Genomic DNA, 27,952 nt, shown 5'->3' on the forward strand with positions numbered 1-27,952 from the left:
TTGCCATCTATTGGATTACATGGAAAATTTCAAGTGGGATTATTAAAACATGCTACAGTAAAATTTCACAGTAATGGGGTAGGATGTAGACCAGGATCCTTTTTGCCAGGAACAAGTGACAGAATTTTCTGAAATTTTAATTCTGGAGAGATATTTCAATCCAAACATTCACTTTTTTCATTTTCCATCTATTGGATTACATGGAAAGTCTGAAGTGGGATTATTAAAAAAAAGAAAGAAAGGAAAGAAATTCCTATCCAAACTTTCATATTTATCTAATATGTATATTTTGCAATAGGATTTTATTACTGTATGTTTATATAGACAGTTTGGAGTTTTATTTGCATATGGTGCAGTGATATTTCATCCACACCATTTCAAATGTACATTATTTCCTGTTCTCTCATACACACGTAATGTTGAGACGATTCGATTTTGCGGAGAAAACAAAATGCGTGACACCTGGGTATCTGATATTTCAATATTACAGAAAGCGTCGTCTTAAACGACATGTGAACTGAACATGTCGTTTATAATAATAAAAAAACCCATTTCAAATCACCACCTTTGTTCAATTTTTCACTTGAGCCATATCTCACTTTTAGAAGCAAATTATAGCCTTTTCAAACCGCGAAACCATCCGATCATATAACGCAACCGATTTAAGGTGGACCGGAAATTTTGAATCGGGAGCTGCGAATCGGGAGCCAACTTCAGCGTCGTGTAGTACGAGGTGTAAATTAATCAAGATGTCATTGCCTAGTGCTGATAAATGTACCCCATCACTTAAAAGCCGTTTTCTGCTTTATGTCTGCGTGTTTTTTTTTTTTTTTTAAATCATGAAATACATGCTAAGATATGACAAATCCACTGAAAAATGAACGTTCATATCCTTAGAAAAGCGATGAGTAGTAGCCTACAATTAAAAGGGAAGGTTCCGCGAAGCGAATTATAAAACAGTAGTATTTCATACCTTTCATATGTGATTACGTTGTTATCATCAGCACCATCACCATCAACAAAATAATTTAATTTGGCCAGGATAAGTTCGTAGTTTTGAATGGACTTCAATGGGGGAATTTGCTTTTTTGGCACCAGAGGCTTACTAAACTGCAATACCTTGAGTAACCACTGGAGTTCATGAGCTTCACTGAGAATGGCAATCCCTGGTCCCCTGGTTAAACGCAGTAAATAAAAAAGACCAAACTTGGCGCCGCTACACGAGTTGAATTTAACCAATCAGCGCTCGCATCGTGTTGACCAATGCAACTACAGGGCGTGGTTTGTGCTACACCCTGTTGACCAATGTTGCAACTACGGGGCGTGGTTAACGCTAAAGTGGTTTGGGGAAAAAATGACACATTTTCGACAAAAACAAAATGCGTGGTATGGGAAAAATTTATTGGAAATTTGCCGAGGGAACCCATAGCGGAAGTAACTCCCGAGTTAGCCGGGGAAACACTGTAACACCCTATTGCCTGCTTCTATTAATTACCTCAATGTGAGCTTTTCGCGCAGGAGCGAGTTCGTTGAATTTCTACGACCCTCATAGGAAATGCGTAATTTTCCCCCAACGTTTGAATGAATGGTTGACTGAATGAACTATAAACAGACTGGCAAACGGATAAAATGGTGTGCATGAGAGTGACGTGAGAAGAAAGTGTTTGTGCGTTTGTATGGTTGTGGTGTGTATTTGTGTGTGTGTGTAATAATGGTGTGTGGCAAATTTGTTGAATGAAAGAACAATGTTTTTTAATAGGATGGTGGAGGGCGGCGGAAGGGCCGGTGATATTAGAGACATTTTAGTTGCGGGGGAATGTTCAAGCAGGGATTTTAAGGCTGTAGTGCAATTTCTATGAGAAACGGGTTTTGGCAATAGGATCTGACTACTGGCCTAATCTGCTTCACACTCCAGCACGAGCATTGGACAGAGCGCATGGAACAGCGCTGAGGCGGGGTGCGTGGTTTGGAGGCATTCTGGGACGACATCCGGGTGCTGTGATCTGTTGAGCGGTGTGGTGTTTTGGTGGAGCGAAGTTCAAACAGTTTATGGCTTTTGTTTTGTTTTTTTCTTCTGTTAGGCGCGGACACTTCTGAAAGGATTAGGATTTAGAGAAGCACGAGCGCATCCCGGTTTGGGATTTCCGGCCGGGGTTAGCCGTGTAGAAAGACCTTAAAAAGGTTTAAAATAGGGAAAGCGCCAGTGATTTCTTTTAGCTGGATAGCTGCAAGTCAACGTTAATGCGCAGTCGACGGGCAACAGTTTAAAATAAAACTTGTCTCTGGAAGGGTGCATTGTGTTACGCTGGTTTTGTTTTGTTTGGTTTTTTCTGGATTACCTCTTGTAGTTAGCATGAAGCAACTGATAGAGAACTTGAGGGTGCGGAATAGGTTAGTTAAAAGTGCTAAAAGAATGACAAGGGAGGTGGAGAAAGAAGAGACTGAGACCGTTTTGATTGAGTTTGAAACAAGGGTTATCCCAAAGGAATTATACTTTGGATTTGTGAGATACAGAGTTAGAGAGTTCATACCAAAGCCAATGACGTGTTTTAACTGCCAGGAATTTGGGCATGTGGCTAAGGTGTGCAAAGGGAAGAGAAGGTGTGCTAGATGTGGTGGGGAATATGAGTATGGGAAGTGTGGAGAGGGAGTGAGACCAAAATGTAACTGTGGAGGGAATCATAGTGTGGCTTATTGGGGTTGTGAAGTGTTGAGAAGAGAGGTGGAGGTGCAGGAGATAAGGAGGAAGGAAAAAGTCTCATTTGCTGAGGCATTAAGATGGCAGGACAGGAAAAACAGAATGAGGAGGGAGGATGTAGCAAAGAACAAGCAGTAGCAAAAGAAAAGCAAGATAAGAAGAGTGCATGGATAGAGAAGAAGAAATTGGTGACTTTCATAGCAGGAGTGATAAATGCAACGGCTGAGATCAAATCTAAAACAGAAAGGATTCAGGTTATTGTCAAAGCAGCAGTACACCACTTGGATATGATAGGTTTAAAATGGGAAGAAGTAAGGGATGAACTCAGTGTACAGTCAAGTCAAGAAACGGCATGTGTGGGTTGATTGTACTAATAATTTTAATTCTTCAGTGGAATGCGAGAAGCCTGGTTGCTAATGGGCAAGATTTCAAGCAGTTTGTAGCCAGTAGGAGAGAAAAACCAGACATTGTGTGTATTCAAGAGTCCTGGTTAAAGTCTAACTTGGATTTTGTTTTATATGGTTATGTGGCAGTGAGGCGAGATAGGAAAGAGGGAGGAGGAGGAGGATGTGTCACTTTTGTAAAGCAAGAGTAATAGGTATAGGTAATGAGCAAGAGTATGTGGTAGTAAAAGTGTGGGCAGAAAGGAAAGAGTTAGTGATAGTGATTGTGAATTACTATAATCAATGCAAAAGGCTAGAGTTAAGCAAGCTTGAGGAGATAGAAGGGCAGAATGGTAGTAGCACGGTTTGGTGTGGTGATTTTAATGGACATAACACATTATGGGGGAGTGACAGAACAGATGCTAATGGTCAGGTGATAGAAGAGTTGTTAGATGAAAAGAACTTAGTATGTTTAAATGATGGCAGTAGTACAAGAATAGATGTTAATTCAGGGAGAGAGTCTGTGCTTGATCTTACACTTGTGTCAAACAACATAGCAACAGTGTGTGATTGGACAGTGTACCAAGAAGGTACTATAGGGAGTGATCATTACCCAGTCTGGTGTAAGATAAGTATTGCTGTCTCATTGACCGTAGAGAACACAGGTCGGAAATGGATCCTTGGGAAAGCTGATTGGGAGAAATTTCTGGAAGGAAGTGATAGATATTTAAGTCAGGATAATGGATAGAATGGACATAGAGTCACTTGACAGCAAAATAAAACAGGGCATAATGACAGCTGCATTCGAATCCATTCCTAAAAGTAAAGGTAGTATGAAGAAGAAAGTGGTACCATGGTGGGATGATAAGTGTAAGGAAGCAGTGAGAAATAGAAATAAGGCGTTTAAACTAGTCAAAAGAACTCATAATTTTCAACATATGATTCAGTACAAGCAGGCCCAGGCAGTAGTAAGGAGGATAATAAGACAGACAAAAAGGACACATTGGAGAAAGTACTGTGGTACAATTGGAAACACAACTCAGGTGGGAGAAGTATGGGGGATGATAAAAAAAGATGGGAGGGGACAGGAGGGAGTGGAGTTATCTGGCTCTGACCGATGGAAATGAGACTGCAGTAACAAATAAGGAAAAGGCAGAGTTATTGGCAAATACGTTTGTTAGGGTACATAGCTCCAATAATTTATCAGTAGAAGGAAGAAGAGGCAAAGAGAAAACAAAGTCTGAAAATATGGAGGCTTTATGCAGAAAGGATAGTAATGATGATGGACAAAATGAACCTTTCAGCATGGGAGAATTAAAAAGGGCAATAGATAAAACGGGAAAGACAGCACCGGGTAAAGATGAGATATGTTATAGCATGTTAAAACATCTGAGTGTAGGAAGTCTGGGGAAATTGTTGTCACTGTATAATAAAGTGTGGGAAGAGGGGAGAATGCCAAGGAGCTGGAAGGAGGCGATAATTATTCCAATAAGGAAACCTGGAAAAGATGCCAGCAGGCCTGGAAACTATAGACCAATTGCCTTGACATCTCACATTTGTAAGTTAATGGAACGTATGATAAATGAGAGGTTAATGTATTTTTTGGAAAAAGGAGGTATGGTGGCGTCCTATCAAAGTGGATTCAGGAGAGGAAGGAATACTATGGATCCAATGTTGTGTCTGGAGAATGAAATAAGGAAAGCGCAAGTAAATAAAGAGACAGTGGCTGCAGTGTTTTTTGATGTTGAGAAAGCGTATGATATGCTATGGAGAGAGGGACTTCTACTCAAACTGTACGTAATGGGAGTCGGAGGGAAAATGTTTAATTGGGTTATGGACTTTTTAGATGGAAGGACTATTCAGGTGAAGATAGGGTCAGATTTATCAACCAAATATGTTGTGGAAAACGGGACACCTCAGGGAAGTGTAGTAAGTCCAACTTTATTTTCCATCATGATAAACGACATATTTATGAATATCCCTATGGATATGGGGAAGTCATTGTTTGCAGATGACGGGGCTTTGTGGAAAAGAGGGAGAAATGTTGAACATATAGTGAAGAAAGTGCAAGATGGAATTAAGTTGAAAAAGTGGGGAACAAAGTGGGGAGTTAAATTTTCAGTTGAAAAAACAAAATATTTGCTCTTTACAAGAAAGAAACTCAGGGAATGCAATTTGAAATTGTATGGAAATAATTTAGAGTTGTGAGTTTTCGTTTTTTGGGAGTATATTTTGATATGAGGTTAACATGGAGGGAGCATATTAGATATGTTGTTAGTAGATGTAAGAAAGTGATAAATGTCATGAGGTGTCTTACAGGATTGGAGTGGGGAGCTGATAGAGCATCTCTGAAATATATTTATGTAGCCTTAATTAGATCAAGATTAGACTATGGAAGTATCGTATATGGATCAGCAGCAAAATCTGTGCTGGCGGACCTAGATGTTATACAAGCTCGGGCTTTACGAGTGTGTTTAGGAGCAGTTAAAACTTCCCCAGTGTGTGCACTTCAAGTGGAAGCAGGTGAAATGCCACTGTGGTTGCGTCGGAAACAGCTGGTGGCTAACTACTGGGTTAATCTAAGGGGGCATGGCGATAGTCATCCAACAAAAAGGGTACTGCAGACAAGCTGGGAGAAGGAGAGGATGGAAAAAGCGAGTTTTGGATGGGCAGGAGATCAAGTGGCAAGAGATATGGGAGTATATGATAAAGAGTTTGGCGAAACTGTGGTGTGGCCTGTTAGACCTGTCTGGGAGTTAGAAAGTGTGGGGGTAGATCTGGAATTACTTAAGATTAAGCATAGTAATAAGGATGCTGACTTAGTTAGTGAATATTATAACTATAGGGACTGTAAGTATAAAGGCAGTGTTCAGATTTTTACAGATGGATCAAAGGATCCGCAGACAGATGCGACAGGGGCTGCAGTTGCTGTGCCTAGTTACCGAGTGGGAATTAGCAAGAGAACATCGGATTGTTTAAGTGTGTATGCTGTTGAATTGTTTGCCATATTGATGGCATTAGAATGGGCTGAACGGGGTAGGGTTAACAAAATAGTAATATGTAGTGATTCTGTGTCGGCCATTGCAAGTATTAAGACAGGTACAGCCAGAAATCACCAGGATCTGCTGTATGAAATCTTGTTTGCCAATTCAAGAGTGGTTAGGCAAGGGAAAAATGTTACATTCACGTGGGTCCCAGCACATTCAGATATCCCGGGAAACAAGAGAGCAGATACGTTGGCAAAAGAAGCAGTCAAAAAGGGAAGTGTTGAAATCAATATCAAGTTATCAAAGTCAGAGGGAAAATTGTGTGGGGAAATATCAATAAAGAATGGCAGCAGCACTGGGATCAGGAGAAAAGGGGGAGACATTTACATCTGATACAAAATAGAGTAGGCAGTGTAAGAAAGAGGGGAGGAAACAGAAGAGAGGAGGTTGTAATATCAAGATTAAGAATAGGACACAGCAATTTACGCAGCACGCTTCATCTTATAGGTAAACATCCAACCGGTCTTTGTGAAATCTGTCAGGTACCAGAAACCGCAGAACACATTATCATTAACTGCAATAAATATAGGTCGGAAAGGAAGGATATGATGGAGGAGATGGGAAGATTGGGGATAACAGGAGCAGGATTGAGGAATGTACTGGAGTGTGGTGCTAGTGGGCAGGGGAGGAGATGTTTTATCAACTACCTTCGGGGAACGGGACTGTTAATGAAAGTGTGACAGGCAATAAGCTGTAGGAGTTAACTTACTCTGAAAGATGGCAGTAATGCAACTTTCAAGGATGCAAGCTGCCGGTAAACAACACCGAAGAAGAAGAAGAAGAAGAATACTCCAGCACAGTAGGTGGCGGCAATGCAGCTTCCGTGCATGGTACGAGCTGACAAAAAACACCATTGAAGAAGAATAAGAAGTTCGAGTTAACGTTGGAAGCTACAATTTGTATTTTTAGTTGTTTTTTATTTAAATAATCCAAATATTCCTGACAACTTTTTTTCACACAATCCGAGAATCAACAGGACTTCTGTACGGAAGTTGAACTGGCCAAAAGATGCGAGACCGAACTAAAGAACTGGGCAAAGTGAGTTTCGAAATGTTCTCATACTAGCGCAGCTAACTAGCAAACCTGAAAAGTATTAGCTACATGTTTTCAGATATGGAGCGATATTTCAATAATAATTAAGAGGCTCAATTTGTAATTCGCGAGTTATTTGCAACGTATCTATGTAGCAACAGGAAACCTGCCGTATGAATGCAATTTAGGAACTCTATAACCAGTCTACCTATTTACCAAGTAAGTTTGTTCGCTAGCTAGTTGGCTAACCGTTGATCATATGTCACTCAAATCGGAAGAAAAAGACCGTGGCAAAACACCTCATTGTTACATATTGCCTTAATGTTGTCTGGCTATGAAGTATCCATTAAAGTACGGCGTGGACATAGCGAGATTAATAAACACAAGTGCTGAAACTGTTAATGTGAATGAAAGCGCAACAGCTAGTTTAACGTTAGGCTTCAACTTCCTTAAATTATTGAAAAAGATTTGCTACTTGGGAGGTTCGATTTAGGGATTCTTAACGTTAGGTTATTCTGTTTAAGCCTATACAGTGGACCCCTGCAGTTTTTTTGTGAATCATGCCTAATCGTTTTTTAACAGTTTGATGTAGGATACTCCTTAATAAAAACACTAATTGAATCAGTGTAGACCACAAGATTAAAACATTTTTAAAATGAAAAATAACCATGTCTATTTTTTTTCTCCAGAATGATTGTATGCTTCTCTGCTCACTGCACTGGTTCACATACAATCTTAAATGAAGGGGAAGTTATAGTCATGTAAGAGTCAGCAGTTAGTGCTGTCCACACACATTGTTACCACAACATTGTCAGATTTGGATAGAATGGTACGGAGAAGGCGGCTGTTCCACTACATTCACACATGCATATGTTTTCACTACACACATCGCACAGGAGTATATTCTGACTCAACAAATGCCAGTAGGTCCAGAAACCCTTCGCCCTCTACCATGCTCATGGGGTACATGTTTTCATTACCATTTTAGCAATTAAATCTGTCATAGTTTGTTGGTGGACAGCTGTCATGCTGACCAGGTCTCACATCGAAACTGGATGCTTGTGTTCTGTGATCCCTTGGTTTTGGATGTTTGGTTCTTAGGTGGGTTAACACCATAGATGTCAACATATCGTATGCAAATTTGGCGGCATCATCACACGTGACAAAAGCATTTCGTTTTAACATGCGGGTAGGCCAAGGCGAGAAGGGCGAGATTCGCTAACGTTAGCCAACACATTTATAACAAATAAAAAATACACATTTGAATGGCAATTTCAGCATTCAAATAGTATTATTTTTAAAAATATTCGAATTATAGTCAAATCCCGGAATTCGTCCAACAGCCCTAATGTAAGCGGAAACTGCCAATATACAGAATTACAGTCAATAATCGAGTTTCCATTGATTTGTTGAACAAAAGCATACATGCACATTTTAAGTGACATTACTTAAGTAACTTTGTAAAGTGAGTTATGCCCTCCTGATTTTGGGCAAATAAGAATTTTTTTCATTAGGTCAACCAAAATGATAATTATAACAAATGTAGATATGCCTCTAAATTGGAATAGGAAAATAGAAATAGGCCTTGAAATATTACTTAATAAAATAATTACAAAACAGGAACAGCAGCGGTAGTGTTTGTGACCTTAGGGGATTTTGACTTCATTATCCTTAGTTTTTTACAGATTAAAATGGTTTATGTAATAGATGACCCCTAATGCAACCCCCAATTTTGTTCACAAGACTTGTCCATCTCAAGAAATGTCAAGCTTAGTTCTGGATATGATATAGCTGAGCTGGTAGGCCCCATTATACAGTTGCAATCAAAATGATTCCACCCCTGTGAAAACTGTAAATATTTTTAAATGTATGCTTTTTGGGAGACTTGAAACTAAAAAAACAACATGTATGTCACGTGTGTTCTGTTAAAATTCAAAATAAAATTTATTTTTTAAGATTTCCAAGTAGCATGTAAATTTTGTATTTCAGCCATATCATAAATATTCAACCCCCATTCAATATCACCATTTTTGAAATATTTGCTGGAGTGACTAAATTTTGTGGAAACACACTTAAGCCCTTAGGAAATCCATAATGATACTGTTTGCTTCACCTGTGATAAACATATAAATCCCACCGATGCACTTCTTCACATCAATTTGAAGCTGACTAGCAAACATGCCAAAGATAAAGGAGCTCTCTCAAAAGTTAAGAGAAGAAATTATTTTATGGCATAAAAAAGGCTATGGATACAAAAAGATCTCCAAGATATTGAAAGTTCGAAGAGACACAATTGGCAGCATCAGAAGGAAGTTTAAAAGTCATGGAATAGCAGTAAACCTACCTGGATGTGGAAGGAAGAGTAAAGTTACATCAGCTGGTATCAGGCATATTGTAAGAACTGCTGAGAAAACCCCTCTTACTGCTAAAGGCTTACCTTTTGAAAGCTGCAACAAAAGTATGAGTACAGACGATAAGAAGGATATTGAACAAGCAAGGCCTTCATGGCCGGACACCTCGCCACACTCCACTCTTAACCAGTAAGCATATGAAAAATCAAGTGGAATATGCAAGACGTCATTTGGATAAGTCTATGGAGTTCTGGGAGAATATTTTATGGAGTGACGAGACAAAACTGGAATTCTTTAGACCCACGGATGAGCGGTATGTCTGGAGCAAGAAATGTGCAGCTTATGACAAGTATGGAGGTGGGTCAGTCCTTCTGTGGGGGTGTTTTTGCTTCTGGTACTGGCAGTCTTCAGCGTGTGACTGGCACCATGGACTGGCACCATGAAGAAGAATGTGATGCCCTCAGTGCATAAGATGAAGCTTGGTGATCATTGGACTTTCCAGCAAGACAATGATCCCAAGCATACATCCAAGTCAATCAAAGCTTGGTTCAAGGAACGATCTTGGAATGTCCTTGACTGGCCTTCTCAGTCCCCAGATTTAAATCCCATTGAAAATCTATGGTGGGATTTGAAGAAAGCAGTGGCATCACAAAAACAGAAGAATATTGGTGAACTTGAAGCATTTGCACAGGGCAAGATTCCAAAGGAGAGGTGTCAGAGGCTTGTGAGCACTTATAGGAAGCGTTTATTGGAAGTTATAACAGCTAAAGGATGTTCCACAAAGTACTGATTTTGGGGGTTGAATAATTTGCTCGTTGATTTTTTTGGAGAGAATTTCATTTTTTTTCCTTATAACAAATAGTAAACTCAGCTGTATGTTTTCAAAATCACTTGAACATGTTCTAATAAACATGTATTTCTGTTTGCAAAGGCCTTAGTTGATACATTGTCATGAAATTTTATTCACATCACAAAGACATGTTATGGGTTAGAGGGGTTGAATAATTTTGATTGCAACTGTATGTGAAAAATCATTTTTGTTTGCTAAAAAATGTGTTCACTTGATGTTTTCTGCAAAAACAATAGTGACAATTCTGGTATATCCTCTTACATTATGAGAATAGGTTAAAGCTGATGGGGTAACCACATCACAGAGCCATGTCAATAGGACATACCATTGGTTTAGCCTATAAATATATAGAAATATCACCAGTGTACCTGGTGGAAATATGCTCAGAAAACTGAAATTGTCAAATAAAACTGTCTTCTTTTATTTTGATGTCATTGCAGCCAATTAAACAAGTGATAAATAACTATAAATAAATGGGCATTACACATAACTAAATTATAAAACAAAAATAAATAACCTATTCATGACTAATTATTATTTATACCATGAACTGAATGATTACAAGAAATGGAACCAGGTGACAAAGCCTTTAACCCCAGATGCCAAATCTGCCCAATCCTTTCCCATTTAGGGGGTACAAAATGTAAAAATTATTCATTGCTGTAAATCACAACATTATCCTGTATTTCACTTCAAATCAACTGTTTTGACTCAAGAAACTCACCTTTGCATCATTTTCCAGTGGGATTACAAGCGTTCCATCAGTACTGTGGTCTAAAATATCTAGGGGTCCAGAAACATATACAGAATCTCTCCAAAAAAGAATAAAATTTTTGCCACTGGTCCATTATATGATTTCTCATGCATGCGTCACAAAAACTACTAAACTACCAACGAGTGCGTATGTTACAGTGTGAAATATCTCCATTATAAAATACCACTAACCTATTTAAAGACACTCAATTTCAAAAATAACATATATAACTGAAATATTTTAAGCAGTAATACTTACATAGCGATGAGGAAATTGCGAAAATCATTGATAATGTTTCATCGGGTCATGTCTTTTACTGCTACCACAGAGTGAATGCCTCAGTGAATGCAATGATGAGAACTTTTGTTTACACTGAGCTATAAAATTTGATTCCAAAAGCAAAATTAGACATATAATACATAGTTAGAAAGCTTATACTATAACCTACTGAATGAATGAATTGTCAATCAAACCAGACTGTACTAAAAAGGGCGACAATGCTGTAAACAACACGTGGTATTACAGTTGAAGCCAACATGTTGTACATCCTTAGAAAGCTTATTCTGTCACCTATTGAATCGATTAATTGTTGATCAAGCCAGATTGTACTAAAAAGGGCGACAACACCATTAACGATATGTGTGGTATTACGCACAGATATTTTGGAAAGTACTCAGGTGTCACAAATGTGTGTATATTTCACAAACGGATTATCCAAGACAATATATGTCCACTCAGTCTCAAAAGGGACATCTCTATGCGTAAAACCAATGGTAAGGTTGTATATTTATTCAATATTTAGTCCCAGATATTGACTATAGAATGACATGGTATAATTTTTTAAAGATTTGTCTTGTGTATTTTTGTATTCACTGAGTAGCATTTTCACTACTGTATTGGCATATTTTAGGGCTTTTGTAGGGTTTATCTTGTTGCTATGACGGAATACGATTTTTGAGTGGTGAAAGAATATTTCTATGAATGCGCAGATAGACAAATATTATCCATTATGTCATGGGTGGGGGGGTGTTGTTGCAGATGAGACTGCAGGGAGGGGGTGCGTGTTAAATGAACGACCAGAGCGACAATGGTGGCGCTGCGAAACTCTGTATTCGGCATAGTTGTCCTGTTTCGTCTACTAATGAAACTAGAATACGTAGTTTCTGTTTTAAACTCATACTTTGGTTGCAGGAGTAATGAATGTCTGAGTTGAGCAATCTAGGCACGCTGGCGGTTAAGGTTGGGTACTGATTTGAACATAGGCTGATTTAACATAGGCTAACCCCGCTTGCAATAAACTACAAGATGATAGTTAATTCTGTCTATAGTCGAACTGTGACATTCTGGGGCTGCAAAATGAGCTTCCTTTTTAATTGTGGGCATTTCCATCATGATTTCTCATTATTTAGGCCTATTAGATGGCCTGACAGTGGTGGGATCTGCGGGTAGCCTGTCAGAACTACCAAAGATGACCGATGGATTAAGAAGAATCTACAAGGATGTCTAGTCAGAAAATTGACAGTATTAATTTATACTTGTTTTAAGTGACCTGCGAAAGGTTAGCTATTGACTAGCGTTAAAGTTTGTGGGTAGCCTTATACACAGATGGTGGTGGTTGGGTTGCTAATTAAAGTGACTGGAAAAAACCTACAGTGACAGCTTACTAACAGCAGTTCCGTGGGACAAAAAGTGTGCATCTATGATTGACTGACCATCAGTGTAGTTGGTGGTAACCAAGTCATAACCGATATTCTGCCGTATGCTACAGGGCTATATGTGAACCAACGGACTTAGGTTGCAAACGAAGGTTGGTAATTTATCATAAATTAGCCGCTGTCACTAGCTGAAAATTACTCGGCAGTCATTACACTGTGCAAAAGAGACAGGCTGACTTGTCACGTTGGCCAATCAGAGAATTAACTATGGGCCATGGAAGAAGCGCCGGTTAGGGTTAGCATTAGGGTTTCCCTTCTAGTTCTTCAAAGGTTCATTGGTTTTGTAACCAGCGACATAGACGTAAGCGTAGGTGGATCCTGGCTGTTGACTAAAATTCTTTGCATTTCACTCATCATGAAAGCCATTGAAAATACATTTTCACGATTCAATAATTCGATTCGACACACACATTTCTTAACAAATTCCTGGTTCTTTGAAATTTGATTTGATACCCAACCCTAGAAAGAAGGGCCATTCTGAAGTGAGGGGAGGCATCGAGGTGGTATGGACCATAAAAAACAGCACGTGTGGGATGCACTTTTGGTCTGCTCCAGCAACCCTGATTGGAATTTACAAAGAATTAACTATAAGTAATAAATCAATCACTTAATAGAATATCACTTAGTTGGGGACAGTGGGCTCCTTTGAACTGCCACATTGGCATTACAAATAATAATCACTGGAATTTAGTATTATGTATTATTAGTTAGTACACTTTAATTAAAGGAATTTGCATTAGCTGAGACAACACTTATTTGCAAACAAGACAGTACTGTGATTACCATGATTATTGTCTTGAAATGATATTTATTGATGAAAATGCAGTTGAGAATGAGTGATTCAGTAAAGTGACTATGATGCATAAATCACGAGGGAAATCTTATTGCAAGTCCGACCGTGGCTGTCCTTCATGCCCCGTTTTCACTTTTCCACTATACGCCAATGGGCTATTTCTAGGGATTATGGACTGGGAAAGTATAGGCATGTAGAACTGAGGAGGTGGGTGGAACTAAGGACTAAAAGGAGAAGGACCAGAGAACTAAAGACTGTAACTTAAAGTAATAATCTCGAAGATTTTCATTAAAATAAATGTCTGTTAAGTCACTATTTATCGCCAAATTAGGTAACACAATGGTGATTGAGCCTAATATTATATTAATTTATATTATTATTATTATTATAATTTATGATTAAAGAACTGGGTGTCTGTGGCGACATTCCTGGGAAAAAATCACTCATGCGCACTAACTATGCGCCGCTTGTTACATTGCCATCAAGTTCATCAATATATTATAATGATCGGAATAAAGCCGGGGTATGTAGAGCAGAGCCGGGTCTGATTTCTGCGTAAAGATGTCAAGCCGGAGAAAACTAAATAAAAGAATACGGCAGTATAGATCAGCGTTGTTATTATTTTATTACGCTTCCTCATATGTTCCTTCAGCCTTGATGCCCTTTTTTGATGAAATCTCCTTTGTTTTTGTTTTATTTTTCTTGTTCTGATTGCTAATTTAACACCCAGCTCAGCAAACAGTTTAGCTAGCAAAACCAGAAACACCAGGGGTAACATTTTGCAAGGCAGTTGTTTCAAAAATACCACACAACAATCATTCATGAGAAAGACTGTTTATTGTGCGCGAGATACATAACTGCACGAGCCACAGTGAATCCCGTGAATTCTTCTCTGCAGTGTAAAGATGTTCATACAGGGCAAAAGGTGGATAAAGAACATTTGTGGAAATTGGTCATCACTAATTCTACCCCAGGTCTGCTACAGCATTTTAACTCGGCTTGGCAGTATAAAGACAGCTTAAGTTAGCCTAATGTTAGACAATGAATGAGTATGTACATAACGTTACTTTTATAACAACCATTTTTTATTCAGTAAATAGTAAGTGTCACGTCACACAGGCGACACTGGTTGGATCCGGTTGGATCTATGGGAAGTGAGGTGCAAAAACACACCTGCAATTACTGCCTCTCGCCATTGGTACCGCCAAAGAGAACGAAACGGAAATCTTCGAGATTGTAACTTTAACACTGAAAGACTGAAACATCTTGGGTTTTTTTTTTTCAAATTTTCTTTAGGCTGCAGAGAGCTCAGATGAAGATGGAGAGGAGAGTGTGCTCATGATCAAACCAAAGAATGCAAGGCTGTCAGTTAAAGAAGGGAAGATGGAGAATGACACTTTCTTGCAGAAGGTGAGAACTCCCTCAATGTTTTTTCTCTCAAATATATGGAAAGGAAAGTTAAATTTTCTGAGATTGATTTAGCAAAAATCCTGCAATCTGATAGGCGCCATCAAGCTTTGTCCAACATTGAGTAGAGTTAGCTAAGCCTTCACCCTTTTCCTCTCTCTGACTTGTCCTTCATCTAATTCCCCAGTATTGATCCCCAACACCTGGTATTACTAACACAACAAAATAGTTGATTTTTTAAATATGAATTTTCAGAGTTATTTGAGCTTAAAACACTTTGAGAAATCCATTACAATGCTCATTGCTTGCCTTCTTTGAAGGCATTGCAAAGCCTTTTTTAAAAACACAGATCAAAGTCTGTTTGATTACTTTTGTGCCTGCTGACAGGAGAGCACAGTTTTTAGATATCAAACCTAGCCTACAGTATGCAATTTGTCATAACTATCTAATTTAACATAGCGAATGATTCAGAAAATGAAAATGTAATTTCAATATTTTGTTTACCCCACATTCATAGAGCACAGTATAGCTGCAGTTTTGGAAAACATACTGTAAGACAATTTTGACCCAAGATCAAATAGAATTTTAATGCTAGGTTACGCAAGTGACAGCAAACCTAGCATAATACTGGGTTGCTCTTACATATGAATGTGGGATTCCCCGCTTGCTGGCAACCTCATTGGCCAGCTAGCTAACAGTGTAGACATGGACACTTACCATATATTGTGGTTTTGAATGTTGTCATAATTTTTTAGTACGAAAAGAAACCAAAAATGTGTTTTATGCAAAACCACCTTTATTTTCAGCAGATTTAGGCTACCATAAAAATTAAATTGTCATTTTGGTAAAGAAGTAAAATACAAACAGTGTATTATGCATCACATAATGAAGGCCATTCTCACAATGGGGGAAAACAACCCATTGCGATCCAGAGTTAATATTAACAGTCAGTGGATTATCAAGACTATAAAAATGCCGAAGCGTTGTTGTGTGGTGGGCTGTAGGAAAAACAAGGACAAAAACCCAGACCTAAAGTTTTCTGTGCTCCCGTGAAAAAAGCTGCTTTTAACTGATGTTATTATGATAGCTGATTTTAACTAACATTGATGTTGGTTAAAATCAGCAATCATAGCTAGTAACGTTAATTAAAAGCATCTTAGGTACAGCTAAGTTTTCATAATAATGTTAGCTCGGTAGCTGTTTCTTTAGGATGTGATGTGATACAAATCGTTGCTAGCTATGCAGTTACATGTCACATTGCATCCTAAAAAAACGATTTAAACAAACATACAAATGACCATTTCTGACATTGCATTTCACTTATTGTGAATGCCACTAGAAGTACAAATTCCCGGTTCTTGGAAATTATGGAACCAGTTCCAATTCAGAACCGCCTCATAGATACCCATCCCTAATTAAGTTATTAACGCATAATTTCCCATGGTCAGTTCGCTAAAGCAGTCACTGTAATCTGCTCCACCTTTGTTTCTGTGTTAAGTAGCCTAGGCAGGCTACCTATGTGGGCCATTGACTGTAGAAATAGACAAAGTCACTGTGACGTGACCCATTGACTCTCCATGGGCTATGTGAAAATCGTTTTGAACCCCAGGAAGTGTAGTTCGTGGGCACTGCCATGTTGGGCATGAAGTCTGGATGTCCACTATGTGTGAGATACTGTCACTGTCCCTGACTCGTCCACAAAATATTACCGTCTTATCCAAATAGCACAGTAACTTAACAAATCGGCATATGGGCAGACATTAGACAAAGAAAAAACACCTGTTGCGACTACATTTTCTTGTGGAAAAAAAATGTTGACTTCATATTTTGACCGTATTGTTACCACTGACTTATATTAAAACGAGTGACTGAAACACCTATACTGGTGCCAACCGCACTGGCGCTGGTGAGCGACGCAGCTTGGTTTTGGCCGCTTGATATCGACTCCTAGCCTATCTAGCCAAACGGGACCATTAACAAAAGTCTATCAATTTCAAACAGATGGTTGTATTTTCTATTGCGTTGCAAAGATGAAAGTGGGAAAAAAAGAACAAGAAACACAAGTAAATGTACTTAGTACTTTAATTTGACGATCAAGTCTTCTGCATTGTGATAGTCTACCAAGGTGATACACTTTTGCCCCAGGGTTGCACAGGCATCCTCTTTTATTTACAAACAAGAACCTGGTCTATGGGCTACCGTAGCTAAACATAGCTTGTGTGATTCTCGTATCAAGATTTCATTCAGACAATAAAATAACTCCTTCCAAAATATCTTACTGGTCCATGCCAATGGCAGTTGCTGCTGCCATCCAAACATAATTTTGATGTTTGTGATTGTGCAATACTTATAAGCTGCTGTTCCATTTTTCCACACCAAGTAAACTAGGCAAACTATTATTCATGAAATGGTATCACAAAATAGTGTCATATTGTTTGGAGAAATGGGAAGCCTGAAACCTGATTGGACAATGCCTGCAAAACGTAAATCATGGGCAACATTTTTTGGGCAACTTCTGTCACTCAGTTGCCTGGGTCTCTGGCCATTGCCTCAGCTTCATAGAGAATGAATGGACTTCCAGGAACTGGTCAACCAAATCGCCTGCTGTGTGATCGTGGGGTTAGTGTGTTAAAATTTGTTAGTGATCCTGGATACATGGTACATCATGCTTATAAAATTATCTCTATATAACATAATAAAATCATAGAAATCACAATATTTTTTTCTTAACTACATTGTGCAGTTAATGAGTGTATTTGCAAAAGTCTCCCAAATGTTTCTAACCCTTTTTTTTCCAGGTACAAGAAATCTTGGAGGGGATGGAGTCTCTGAAGAGAAAGGTGTCTGACCTGGAGAACAAGCAAAAAATGGTATTGGGGGTTCCATTGCCTGACGAAGGTTAGTTGCTTAAAGTTGTGGAACTGCTGTAGAAATAAGCAAGGGAAACTGTAGTAAGTCTGGACATGTGGCCTATATATCATATGATGAATTTCTCTTGTTTTCATACTGCAGTCTTTTAGCATTTTAGGTGCTAAAGGTGATGTGACAGATGTGTCTATGTGGCACGTCATGAAATTGCCCCTTATACTTGAACTCATTTGTTGTCATATTTTAAAATATGTAACAGTAGTCCTACACATACTGCCTACTGCCTACTGTTGCACTGTGTATGAGGTACCACATAGGAATTTGTTTAGCTCTGCTGTGGTGTATTCTTGGAGGTAAACAGGATTTGTAACAATTTTTGTGAGCTTCATGCAAACTTGAATCTGACGTCCTTTATTCAAGTGTGTGCTCTGTGCTATCTCTCAACCAATAGCAGGTACAACATAAAGAGTAAAGATGTAAATAATGGTCTGTGTCAGTGATCTGCTACATTGATCTAGCAGCGGCGAGCCTATTCATTATTTGCGCCACAGCTCTGACTTAGCAAGTGGCACCTGTGAGTGCAAAGTTTTGGGTATCTCTGCTTATTAATTGGAGATAGACATGAGCATCATTGCACTTGATGGACAGAACTTACTGTGGTCTTACTGTAATTTACATTTATGAACAAAATTCACAGTGACTTCTGAAGCTATTTTTGTGAAGATTATTTTGCTCATCATTATTTAGCTCAAGATAACTTGCTAAATGCTGCTGAAATCAATCTAGCTAGTCTAGCTGACTTATAAATAAATATGAACCAATGAGTGTGCCTCCGCATCGACAAAGATGTTCAGTCAGCTTTTGTATACAAGGTTCAATGATGTGGGAGAGCTTTGCTGCCAGTCACAAACCGCAGTTCACAATGACAGACAGTATCTAACTTTCTTAAGGCAGATGCATTTCATTAGGCAGATGCATTCATATAAAGTAGATCCCCATAGTGGAGCAGAGATAAAAATATGGCAGCAATCACGCTCATTTTTTCTTGTGAATCTCCTGGATTCACAAGAAAAATGGGCCTTGTTCCTAAAGTAAAGTTTTAGCTTTTTCACAAGCATTTCAATGTGAGGTTTAAAAGAAAGCTGGTCATCAATTAAAATACCCAGTTATTTGTACATTTGGACTTCTTCAGTCTTCTCGCCCAGCACAGTTAAAACACTTGGAATAGCATCAAGAGTTTTCTTGGCATGAGAACAACATAATCTTTTTCCTGAATCCTGAGTTTAAGATCATGTAACTGACTGAACAATGTTAAAAGCTGAAAAAGGCAAAATTTTGACTGATAGTGGAGGCACAGTAGTTAATGACAGTGTCACTGACATAAAGGTGGAGCTGGGTACACTTTTTGAGATTGTTTTTAGGGTTGTGACTAATTGTGATACATCCTGGGGAATGGTCTGACATTGTGCAGTTCTTGAGTAGTCAGAAATGACAGTAATTGTTAAAAATCAAAATGATACTAATAATTGTAATGTGAGATTGTATTTTTTGGATTCAGGTATGAAGAAGGATCTTCAGATGCTGAGGGATGAGATCAAAACGATAGCAGGGCAGATCCAGAAGAATCTGAAGAGTAAGTAATGTGAAAGGAGCAGCCATCAATTATTGCAGCTCCATCCCCTCCCTGTAACTTCCCCTTTGCACTATGATCTCAGCAGAACTGCCCTTGCTTTACTACAAGTACTGCTTTACTAGTCCTTCCAAATTCTCTGCCTGCCTGCCAAAAGTTCTGTGGATGAAAGTTGATTGGGTCATCTGCTGTAGTATTACTTTTCAGAGTTGTATAATTTGAATGCTAGTGAGTTGTGGAATGCACTGTGTAAGGTGTCCAAGCTCCATCGGCTTTCTTCCTCCATTCCTCAGCAAAGAAGGGACAGACACTCCAGATATCCCACATGCACAAACACTCTTCCATCCTTGCCATTCCCTTCCTCCACTCCCCCGTGGTCATGTTTGGCTGCTAATTGGAACTCTGGAAGTGAATTACAGAGGTTAAGGGTTTTATTTGACTCCTTTGCCTCTGCGGTACCTCTGTGGGGTCATTATAAAAAAATCTGAGGGACTCCTGAGTGACTCTACAGCAATTTCAGAGGCAGAATGTCAGCAAAAAAAAAACTATGCTTCCTATCTTATTCAAAATAACCCCAGAAGAGAGTTTTTATTGGTGAAATGAAATGTAACTCTAATTGTAGCCAACCTCTCTTGTCATCATCCTGGTTGTTCAATTCCGATTGGTCGAAGTTATGCCGCAAAGATGATCTCCTAAGCTGCTAGAGTAGTAGCTATTCCACAGCCAGCTAACCTGCTGACAGTGTACATGGTTTCTGGTGGCTCACAGGAAAACCTAGCTTTAACAATAAGATATTTACATGCATATCTTCCCCAAGGTTTTGTCTACCATGTGGAATAAACCATTTTAGTTTCACAAATGGGTGTTTTTTTACTTAGACATTACCCTGGTCAATTTGAGGCCCTAGCTGCAATGGAATTTTGCAGCCTCGGGACCACTAGGTTTAAAACTGAGACATTTTGGTAGTTATCGCTTTTTGAGAGGACTTATTTCATTAAATTTGTTTTACTGAACGAATAACATTAAATATTTGTTCATGTTGCTGAAGGAAAAAAGATAACCCCACTCCAAAAGTTGGACTAAGGATGATGCCTTTCCCCCCAATGATAGTGATTACATGCTGAGGGAAGCAGCTAATTTTAAAAACCGTATTAAAGCAAACAACCGTTATTTTCTGGCAAGTCAGAAATTTACATATTATTTGATTATACTGTAGCATTTACGCCATTTTGCATGAAAAATAAGCTGTCAAAATGTTTTCTGAAAAATCGCCAAGACAGGTTTGACCTCCCTAGGGATATGCCTGATTGCCCACTGGCAGCTGGTTGGGAACTGGGAATAGAAAAGATGCGTGTCTCGTTTTCACCGTAATTTAAAAAAAACACCCATTTGTAAAACTAAAATGCTTTATACCACACTGTAGACAGGATCTTGGTGAAGCCTAGAAAAGGAGCACTACACTATATACCCGATTATATATATCTCTTCAAGCAATAGATGGCCTAATGAAACACTCTTCATCAATTTCTTTGATGACAGATTGTTCGATTTACACCTCCATTTACTCATTTGTGAAACAGAAAGAACCTGCGTGTTGCAGGGTGAAATCTTGCAGATTTTTGAGCAAATAGAACATACAAAATCTTTCTGTGGGGTTTTACACAAATATGTGGTCTTATAACATTAGAAAGGCTGTGTTTTTATTACTTCATGTTACACTCAACATTACCGCATAGATTTCAGGTTCCACAGCAACCTAATTTCATAAATATTATATATGTCGCAAAACTATTTTCTAGAAATAAAGTACACAACTGAATCAATTCAAACAGCTTCATGGCTTTATTTTAGCATTTTTTATATAGGATAAAGGAAAAAAATTTAAGACGTATTATCTGCAAACAGAAAAGCGCTAAAATGTGCAAAACAACACAGTAAATGTAAAGAAATAATTAAAAGAACTACAAAGTGTAGTATTTTAAAGTAATGACAGTATTTCTTTGCTGGTTTGAAAAAAGAAAACAAAGAGACATAAGTGATTTATTACCATTTTAATATCATTGCACACGTGAAGACACATTTTCTTTGACCTTTACCAGTAAAAACCGTTGAATAGTAAACTATCATGGTGTCACATCTCTGCCAGTCTCTCAAAGATCCTTTGAAAAAAAGAATTTCTACCATCAAAATGCTAAACAATAAATGTTTATTTCAATAATTCAGTTATTTCAATAATTCTTCATTTCCACAATTCTGTAAATGAGGGAGTAGGCACTGACAGGAGAGACACGACTATGGGCAATTTATCTTAAATCTAAATTAAAAACAATTTAAATGTATAGCTACATGTTGCAGACATAGGGGAGAGTCGGTATAAACAGTTTGGATTTTGCTCATTTTCTCAGAAAATATTTAGCCTAGCACGATGAAATTTTAGTAGTAATTAAACATTTTAATTATGTTCATAACTTAATTGAGTCTGACAAGTTATGCTGGATTTTTACTACCATTACCGTAAATTCCTGTACAACAAAACTTCCATGTAGCCTACTGTTGTAAGACAATGTAGTGACCTGTGAATGAATGTAAGTGAATGTTCATTGTTTTATAGCATTGCAAAAGTATGCATTTATCTCATTGACAACAGACCATTTCATTTCGAACAAGATTAGGATATCTTGCATGAAATAAATTAAAAGTTTACTTAATTATTATGTGTATGTGTATAAATTATGTGTAACAAACATGTCCCTATTTACAGCTCGTCACTAAAATGTATTTTCCTCTCCTTTCCTGTTGAAATAAGAGCAGCGGTAATTTTACCGCAAGCCACTCTTCTAGTTTGCTTTTGCCATGGTCAAAGTGTTAACTGTCAGATCTGGTTTTGAGTGGTCACATTTGCCTCCTGGTGGTAGTTGTATGAACAATAAGTAGTTCCTGTGAAGAAAATATATGGAAAATATATATATTTGCCTCTGCCAGGAAGATCTATTGTGGCGGCAACGCCAAATGAAACCCCTAAACCACTGTAAGCTTTGTCATCGTTTCCACATTGTCTCATCATTCTTGCAACTGTTGATCTGTGAAATATGGATTCCGTGCTTGTCCATCAAAAGAGATAAATGGTGAATGAACTGCACAGGCTTACATATTTTATTTTTACAGGTATTGAACCTAAAAAAGAAGAAGAGGATGGTAAATATGTGCCTATAAATATCCGGATGCAGAGAACACAAGTGAGTCAGTTGCTATTGGCTGTGATATCTGTTACAGTGAAAGCGCTGCAAACATAATGGTTTTGTGGTTTAGGATCTTTGAAGTAAACAGTTTAACGTCAGCACTCTCATTAAAGAAAGGAGCATGCAGTGCCCTCCAAATTATTCAGGTATATGATAAAGATAAGCAAAGAAGATATAATTGTATGCTAATCTAACAGCCCAGAGAAAAAGATTTGAACGAGCAAAATATTTGTTCCAAAAACTGTGACGCACTCATTTACACCCCTCATAATTCTTATAAATACAATCCAATTATTTATATATATATATATATGTATATGTATATGTATATTTCTACTTTTTATAGTTTACTTTATGATGGGGAACTGGATTGTGACCTTCCATAGCTGCCTGTATCACACGTAAAATCTGTGTGTCATAGATCACTATGGAGAAAGGCAAATAATTATTAGAATAAGACAAATTCAAATTCAGGAAATGACTACTATAAAATTAAAACTAATGTGACTAATTAATTAGGGTTAATTAATATTGGTGCAGCACTGGTCTTATGGTCTTATCCACAGTAACACAGCTGAAGTTCATTCCCTATACAGTCCAATTATACTGCACAGCTGAATATTTACTGAACCTGAATTAGCTCAGTAAATATCCAGCTGTGTAATCTCACCATCATAAGATTTTGTTAACCTTCCCTCTAGACTGTAATAACAGTACTGCATCAGGACTGTTTTCTGGAGCTAAAATAAATTAGAATTTAGCTTTGTGCATTTTTTGTATTATAGGGGTGTGGACAAAAAATCTCACCTAATAATCAATTAAAAAAAAAAAAACTTTCATACTGTATTGCCATACTTCCAGTTCTAGCTAATATTTACTTTTTCAGTTCCAGTCTTCTTTGTGTGGTGGTCCAAAAATGCCAAAAATTAATGACTCAATAAATTAATGAATAAATAAATATAAATGCAAGAAAACTGTACAAAAAAATGAATGTACACAAAAATAAATTAATGGATAAAATAACTAATTTAATAGCCATTTATTTGCTTATTTATTTCCTTTATCATTACTTTCCGTGTATATTTCTTGATTCATTTATCATGTATGTCATGGCCTCACCTTATTCTCATTTGATGATCGATACGATTTGTAGATCTGTACATGCCGTGCTTCAACCCTGGTTGATTTTATATCGCAGAATGTTATTAGAAGAGAGAGAAGAAATGCAACACAGATTTAAAAAAAAAAAAAAAATTTTTTAGGTGGTTACATCGGAGCTTGAGCAATGTAATTTCAGGTTAAACACTCAGAATTACCGTCTCTTTGTTTCTTTGTTTCCAAAGAGACATTTAGATAAATATTTTGAGAGATATTGCCAAATAAAAGTCTGTTTTAAACTGAACTGTTTTAAAATGGGTTAAACTTAATGCAGTGTTTCATGTATGTCGCCAATGATAGAAAGTACTAGTAGTAGCAGAGTGTGCTACTAGTAAATTGTATGTTGCCAATGACAAAATATGGTAATCCTAAACTAGAGTGTTTTTAATAGACTCCATCATGATGTCTCTTAAGCATGTACATACAATGCAATGTACATAATAGTGTAAAACACACAGTGAAAGACATACAAACATGTAGCTACACAATGCAGAATAGATAGCTCAAACAAAAATTTGGTCTATTTTTTTTGCAGAAAATGAGAAATAGAAAGAGAACCACTGACAGGTGTCTCCAGGGAGGTCTTTGGTATGTTGAAAATCATTTTTAAAATGACAGCCTGTTGTCAATAGACAATTTATTAACCAATTGATTAGGTTTGTTCATCTTAGACCTGATCTTTGTAAATATATTTAAACTCCAATAAAAATAGCTTAGCCTATCTTTACATGTGACATCGACTGATACGTACTGCTGTTTGGATCGAAAAGGGTAGACAATTTTGGAACCGGAGAAATGTGTACAGCTAGTGAAAACTTTCACTGATTGCTTGTAGGTAGGCTATGAAAAACATTAAAATGTAATCAATAAATAGATTAAAGACTGTGATTGTACCCTATAACATCGTAGTCAAGGGATGTAGGTTGTATTAAAAATGATTGATCTAGTTTGAGTAATATTTTGAGAATTGAGCTAAATATGAAAACTGTTAGTTATTTCCCTGATCTCCCCTACACTAATGCCTATACTGACAACAGACAGTCAGAGATTTGAGACTGCCTAACATAGCTGAAAATGTTAGTCCTGGTTATTTACTCTTTCACATCAATGCTGTGACAAACAATTTGTTCCAGTTAGCTGCATCTGTGGACATAGAGGTTGACCCTGTAGTGTTCACCAATTTGGAGGAAGTGGCTTAATGCCTGAACGTTTAGCTCCATAATTCAGATTAAGCCAGATCTGTTGGCCTTATCACTTACTGCCTGTGGAAGCTGTGGAGAGTTATTTATTAGCTGCTTTGTCACAACAGTGCACCTGAAATGGCAAAGCATAGCATAAGTTGAGTCTGAGATCTTAGGGTAACACGCCTCCTATCAGGTAAAGTTCACCTCGATGTTAGAGCATATCCTAACTGGATTTAGGCTACTATTGTATAGTGCACAGCTCAAGTTTGGGCCACAAATTGTCGCTCTGGTCGATCAGTTATCTAGGAACTGCGCTCCATCTCTCTCCTCACCTTTGCCTTACTCCTGACTCTCCTGTGGGCTTCATTACTATGCCTGAATGTAAAATCTGCACCCCTTCATTATCACATGGGCAAAGAAATACAGAAATAAATACAGAAATAAATATATACTGAAATAAATGAATCAAGAAATAAGTAAAGACGGAAATAAATATATACAGAAATAAATTAATCAAGAAATAAATTATTTAGTTTTGAGTTTATGTATGAATTTTAATTCAGGCATTTTTGGTGCTCCATATCTTTGAGTTTTTATGGGTCTGTGATTAACAGCAGTAAAATCCTATTGTGAAACTTAAAGTGACGCACTGTATGTACTGCATATTTTTTTGTGGTTACTTCAAAGTTGGACTTTAATGAGCATGTTGGCAGGCAAAAAAGTTTACAATGTAAAAAAACATTTTGGTATTAAAAAATTTTCATTTGGGTGGCATGCTCAGTTGCTAGTCAAATGAAAATTGACAAATAAGATAAATTGTATTATTTTAGCCTGGCACTTAAAAAAAAAATGAAAATAAGCCAATAATAATTTCAAACTAATTAATTTCAGCCTTTTTTCCATTGTCTTTGATTCTTGCTCTCTTTCCCTCTCCAGCATGGTGTCCTGTCTCGGGAGTTTGTGGAGTTGATGGGCCGATGTAATACCATTCAAGCCCAATACAGAGATCGCAATGTGGAAAGGATACAGAGGCAGCTCAAAATCAGTCAGTATGCTTGCTGTTAGCCTACATAACACTTGATTTGTTATTAAAAAAAAGGTGTCTTTTATTAGTATATCTTGGAAATAATTGATAAATTAATTCATAAAAAATATGAATATTTTTAATTCATATTGAGCATTAAAGGAGTACCATGGTGATTTTCACACTTTCTCGGTTTTATGTGCTATTTGCACAAGAGGCATTGAAGAAACACAATGAGCAAAGTATTAAATATGTCCGTTCTGTATTTTTGGAGAAATATGCGTTTTAAATTCATCATCCTATTTTCAACCGGTTTAGAAAGTTGTCATTTTTCTACGTCACGAATACAGTAACCACTCCTATTTCCACGCCCCGTAAAGAAATCTGACAGGACACACCGTCCTGCTGTTCAGACAATGCAAATATTTGACTAACGTTAGGTTCACTTAAATTAGAGTGCCTTTAGATTATTTCTGGTTATATTCATTTAGCTAGCTAGCTAACGTTAGCTAGCTAGGAGGTTTGCTTTCATAAGGCAATGCTATCGATAACGTTAGCTTGCTAGTTTGCTTTTATGAGGACGTTATAGTTGTGCTTTCATCTTAACTTGGCTAGCTAGATAGCAAAAATTATAACTGGATATAAGTCAACGTTCTTACCTTAGCTATCTATCGATACTTGATATACTACTAAGCTAGCTAGCTTGTGAAAATTCAGTCTCCCAAAGAAAGCGCGTATCATGGGGGTAGCTATGGTAACCGGGCACGGTCTGTCAATCATAGCTAACTGACAGTTCTCATTACCACGCCCAGACGGTTCGGGTGAATTTTTATAGTGGGAAATTTAGGCTTAGAAAAATACGTTTTAAAGTACATTGAAATGACTGAAGAATAAAAAAATTATGCACATTTGTTTTGTTGTTGCCTGAAGACAACTGGGAAGTGTCACGTTCAACCACCATGGTACTCCTTTAATAATTTAATACCAAGAAAAAATGTATTTGAGTTAGATGGCTTTGTCTTACACTCGGCAGTAACACAAACACAAATGTCTTTGCTAGTTTCAGACCAATGCAGTTGTCATTTTCTCGTTCAGCGCACACTTAGCGCAAACTCCCTAGTGGTTGGCACGCCGGCATGCCTGGATTGTTGAACTCAGACATTCATTGCTCCTGCAACCGAAGTATGCGTAGAAAATGGAAACGCTTTGTTTTAGCTTCATTAGTAGACTATACAGAACATCTATGCCGAATACAGAGTTTTGCAGTGCCACCACTGGTCGTTCATTTAACAAGCACCCCCTCTCTGCAGTCTCATCTGCAACTACACCCCCCACCCATGACATAATGGACAATATTGTCTATCTGGGTATTCATGAAAATATTCTTTCACCACTCAAAAATCGTATTCCGTCATAGCAACAAGATAGCCCGAAGATATGCCAATACAGCAGTGAAAACGCTGCTCACTGAATAACAAAATAAACAAGACAAGTTTTCAAAAGTTATACCATGTCATTCTACAGTCAATATCTGGGACTATATGTTGAATAAATATACAACCTTGCCATTGATTTTATGCATAAAGATGTCCCTTTTGAAACCGAGTGGTCGTATATTGTCTTGGACAATCCGTTCGTGAAATGTACGCACATTTGTGACGCCTGGGTACCTTCCAAAATAGCTGTGCGTAATACCACACATATATTTAACAGTGTTGTCGCCCTTTTTAGTGCAGTCTGGCTCAATTGACAATTCATTTATTCAGTAGGTGACAGTATAAGCTTTCTAACGATGTATAACATGTCTAATTTTGCTTTT

General features: G+C 37.7%; 1 protein-coding gene across 7 annotated transcripts in view; it reads left to right on the forward strand.

Moving 5' to 3' along the window:
* The first annotated feature begins 1,932 nt into the window (after window positions 1-1,932).
* stx4 (syntaxin 4) overlaps window positions 1,933-27,952 on the forward strand; it is a 72,869-nt gene continuing 46,849 nt past the window's right edge. For 4 of the 7 annotated variants that reach the window (XM_064321459.1, XM_064321461.1, XM_064321462.1 and 1 more), the window contains exons 1-6: window positions 6,921-7,166; window positions 14,920-15,033; window positions 17,829-17,928; window positions 19,457-19,531; window positions 22,694-22,764; window positions 26,046-26,154. In XM_064321459.1, the coding sequence (XP_064177529.1) occupies window positions 7,137-7,166; window positions 14,920-15,033; window positions 17,829-17,928; window positions 19,457-19,531; window positions 22,694-22,764; window positions 26,046-26,154 (499 nt within the window). In that variant the 5' untranslated portion in view covers window positions 6,921-7,136. Of the gene's footprint in view, window positions 1,958-6,919; window positions 7,167-14,919; window positions 15,034-17,828; window positions 17,929-19,456; window positions 19,532-22,693; window positions 22,765-26,045; window positions 26,155-27,952 lie in introns of those variants that run through there. The other 3 variants (XM_064321463.1, XM_064321460.1, XM_064321465.1) reach the window with 3 other exon arrangements.

Source organism: Anguilla rostrata, chromosome 2 (assembly GCF_018555375.3).
Source record: "Anguilla rostrata isolate EN2019 chromosome 2, ASM1855537v3, whole genome shotgun sequence".
NCBI lineage: Eukaryota > Metazoa > Chordata > Actinopteri > Anguilliformes > Anguillidae > Anguilla > Anguilla rostrata.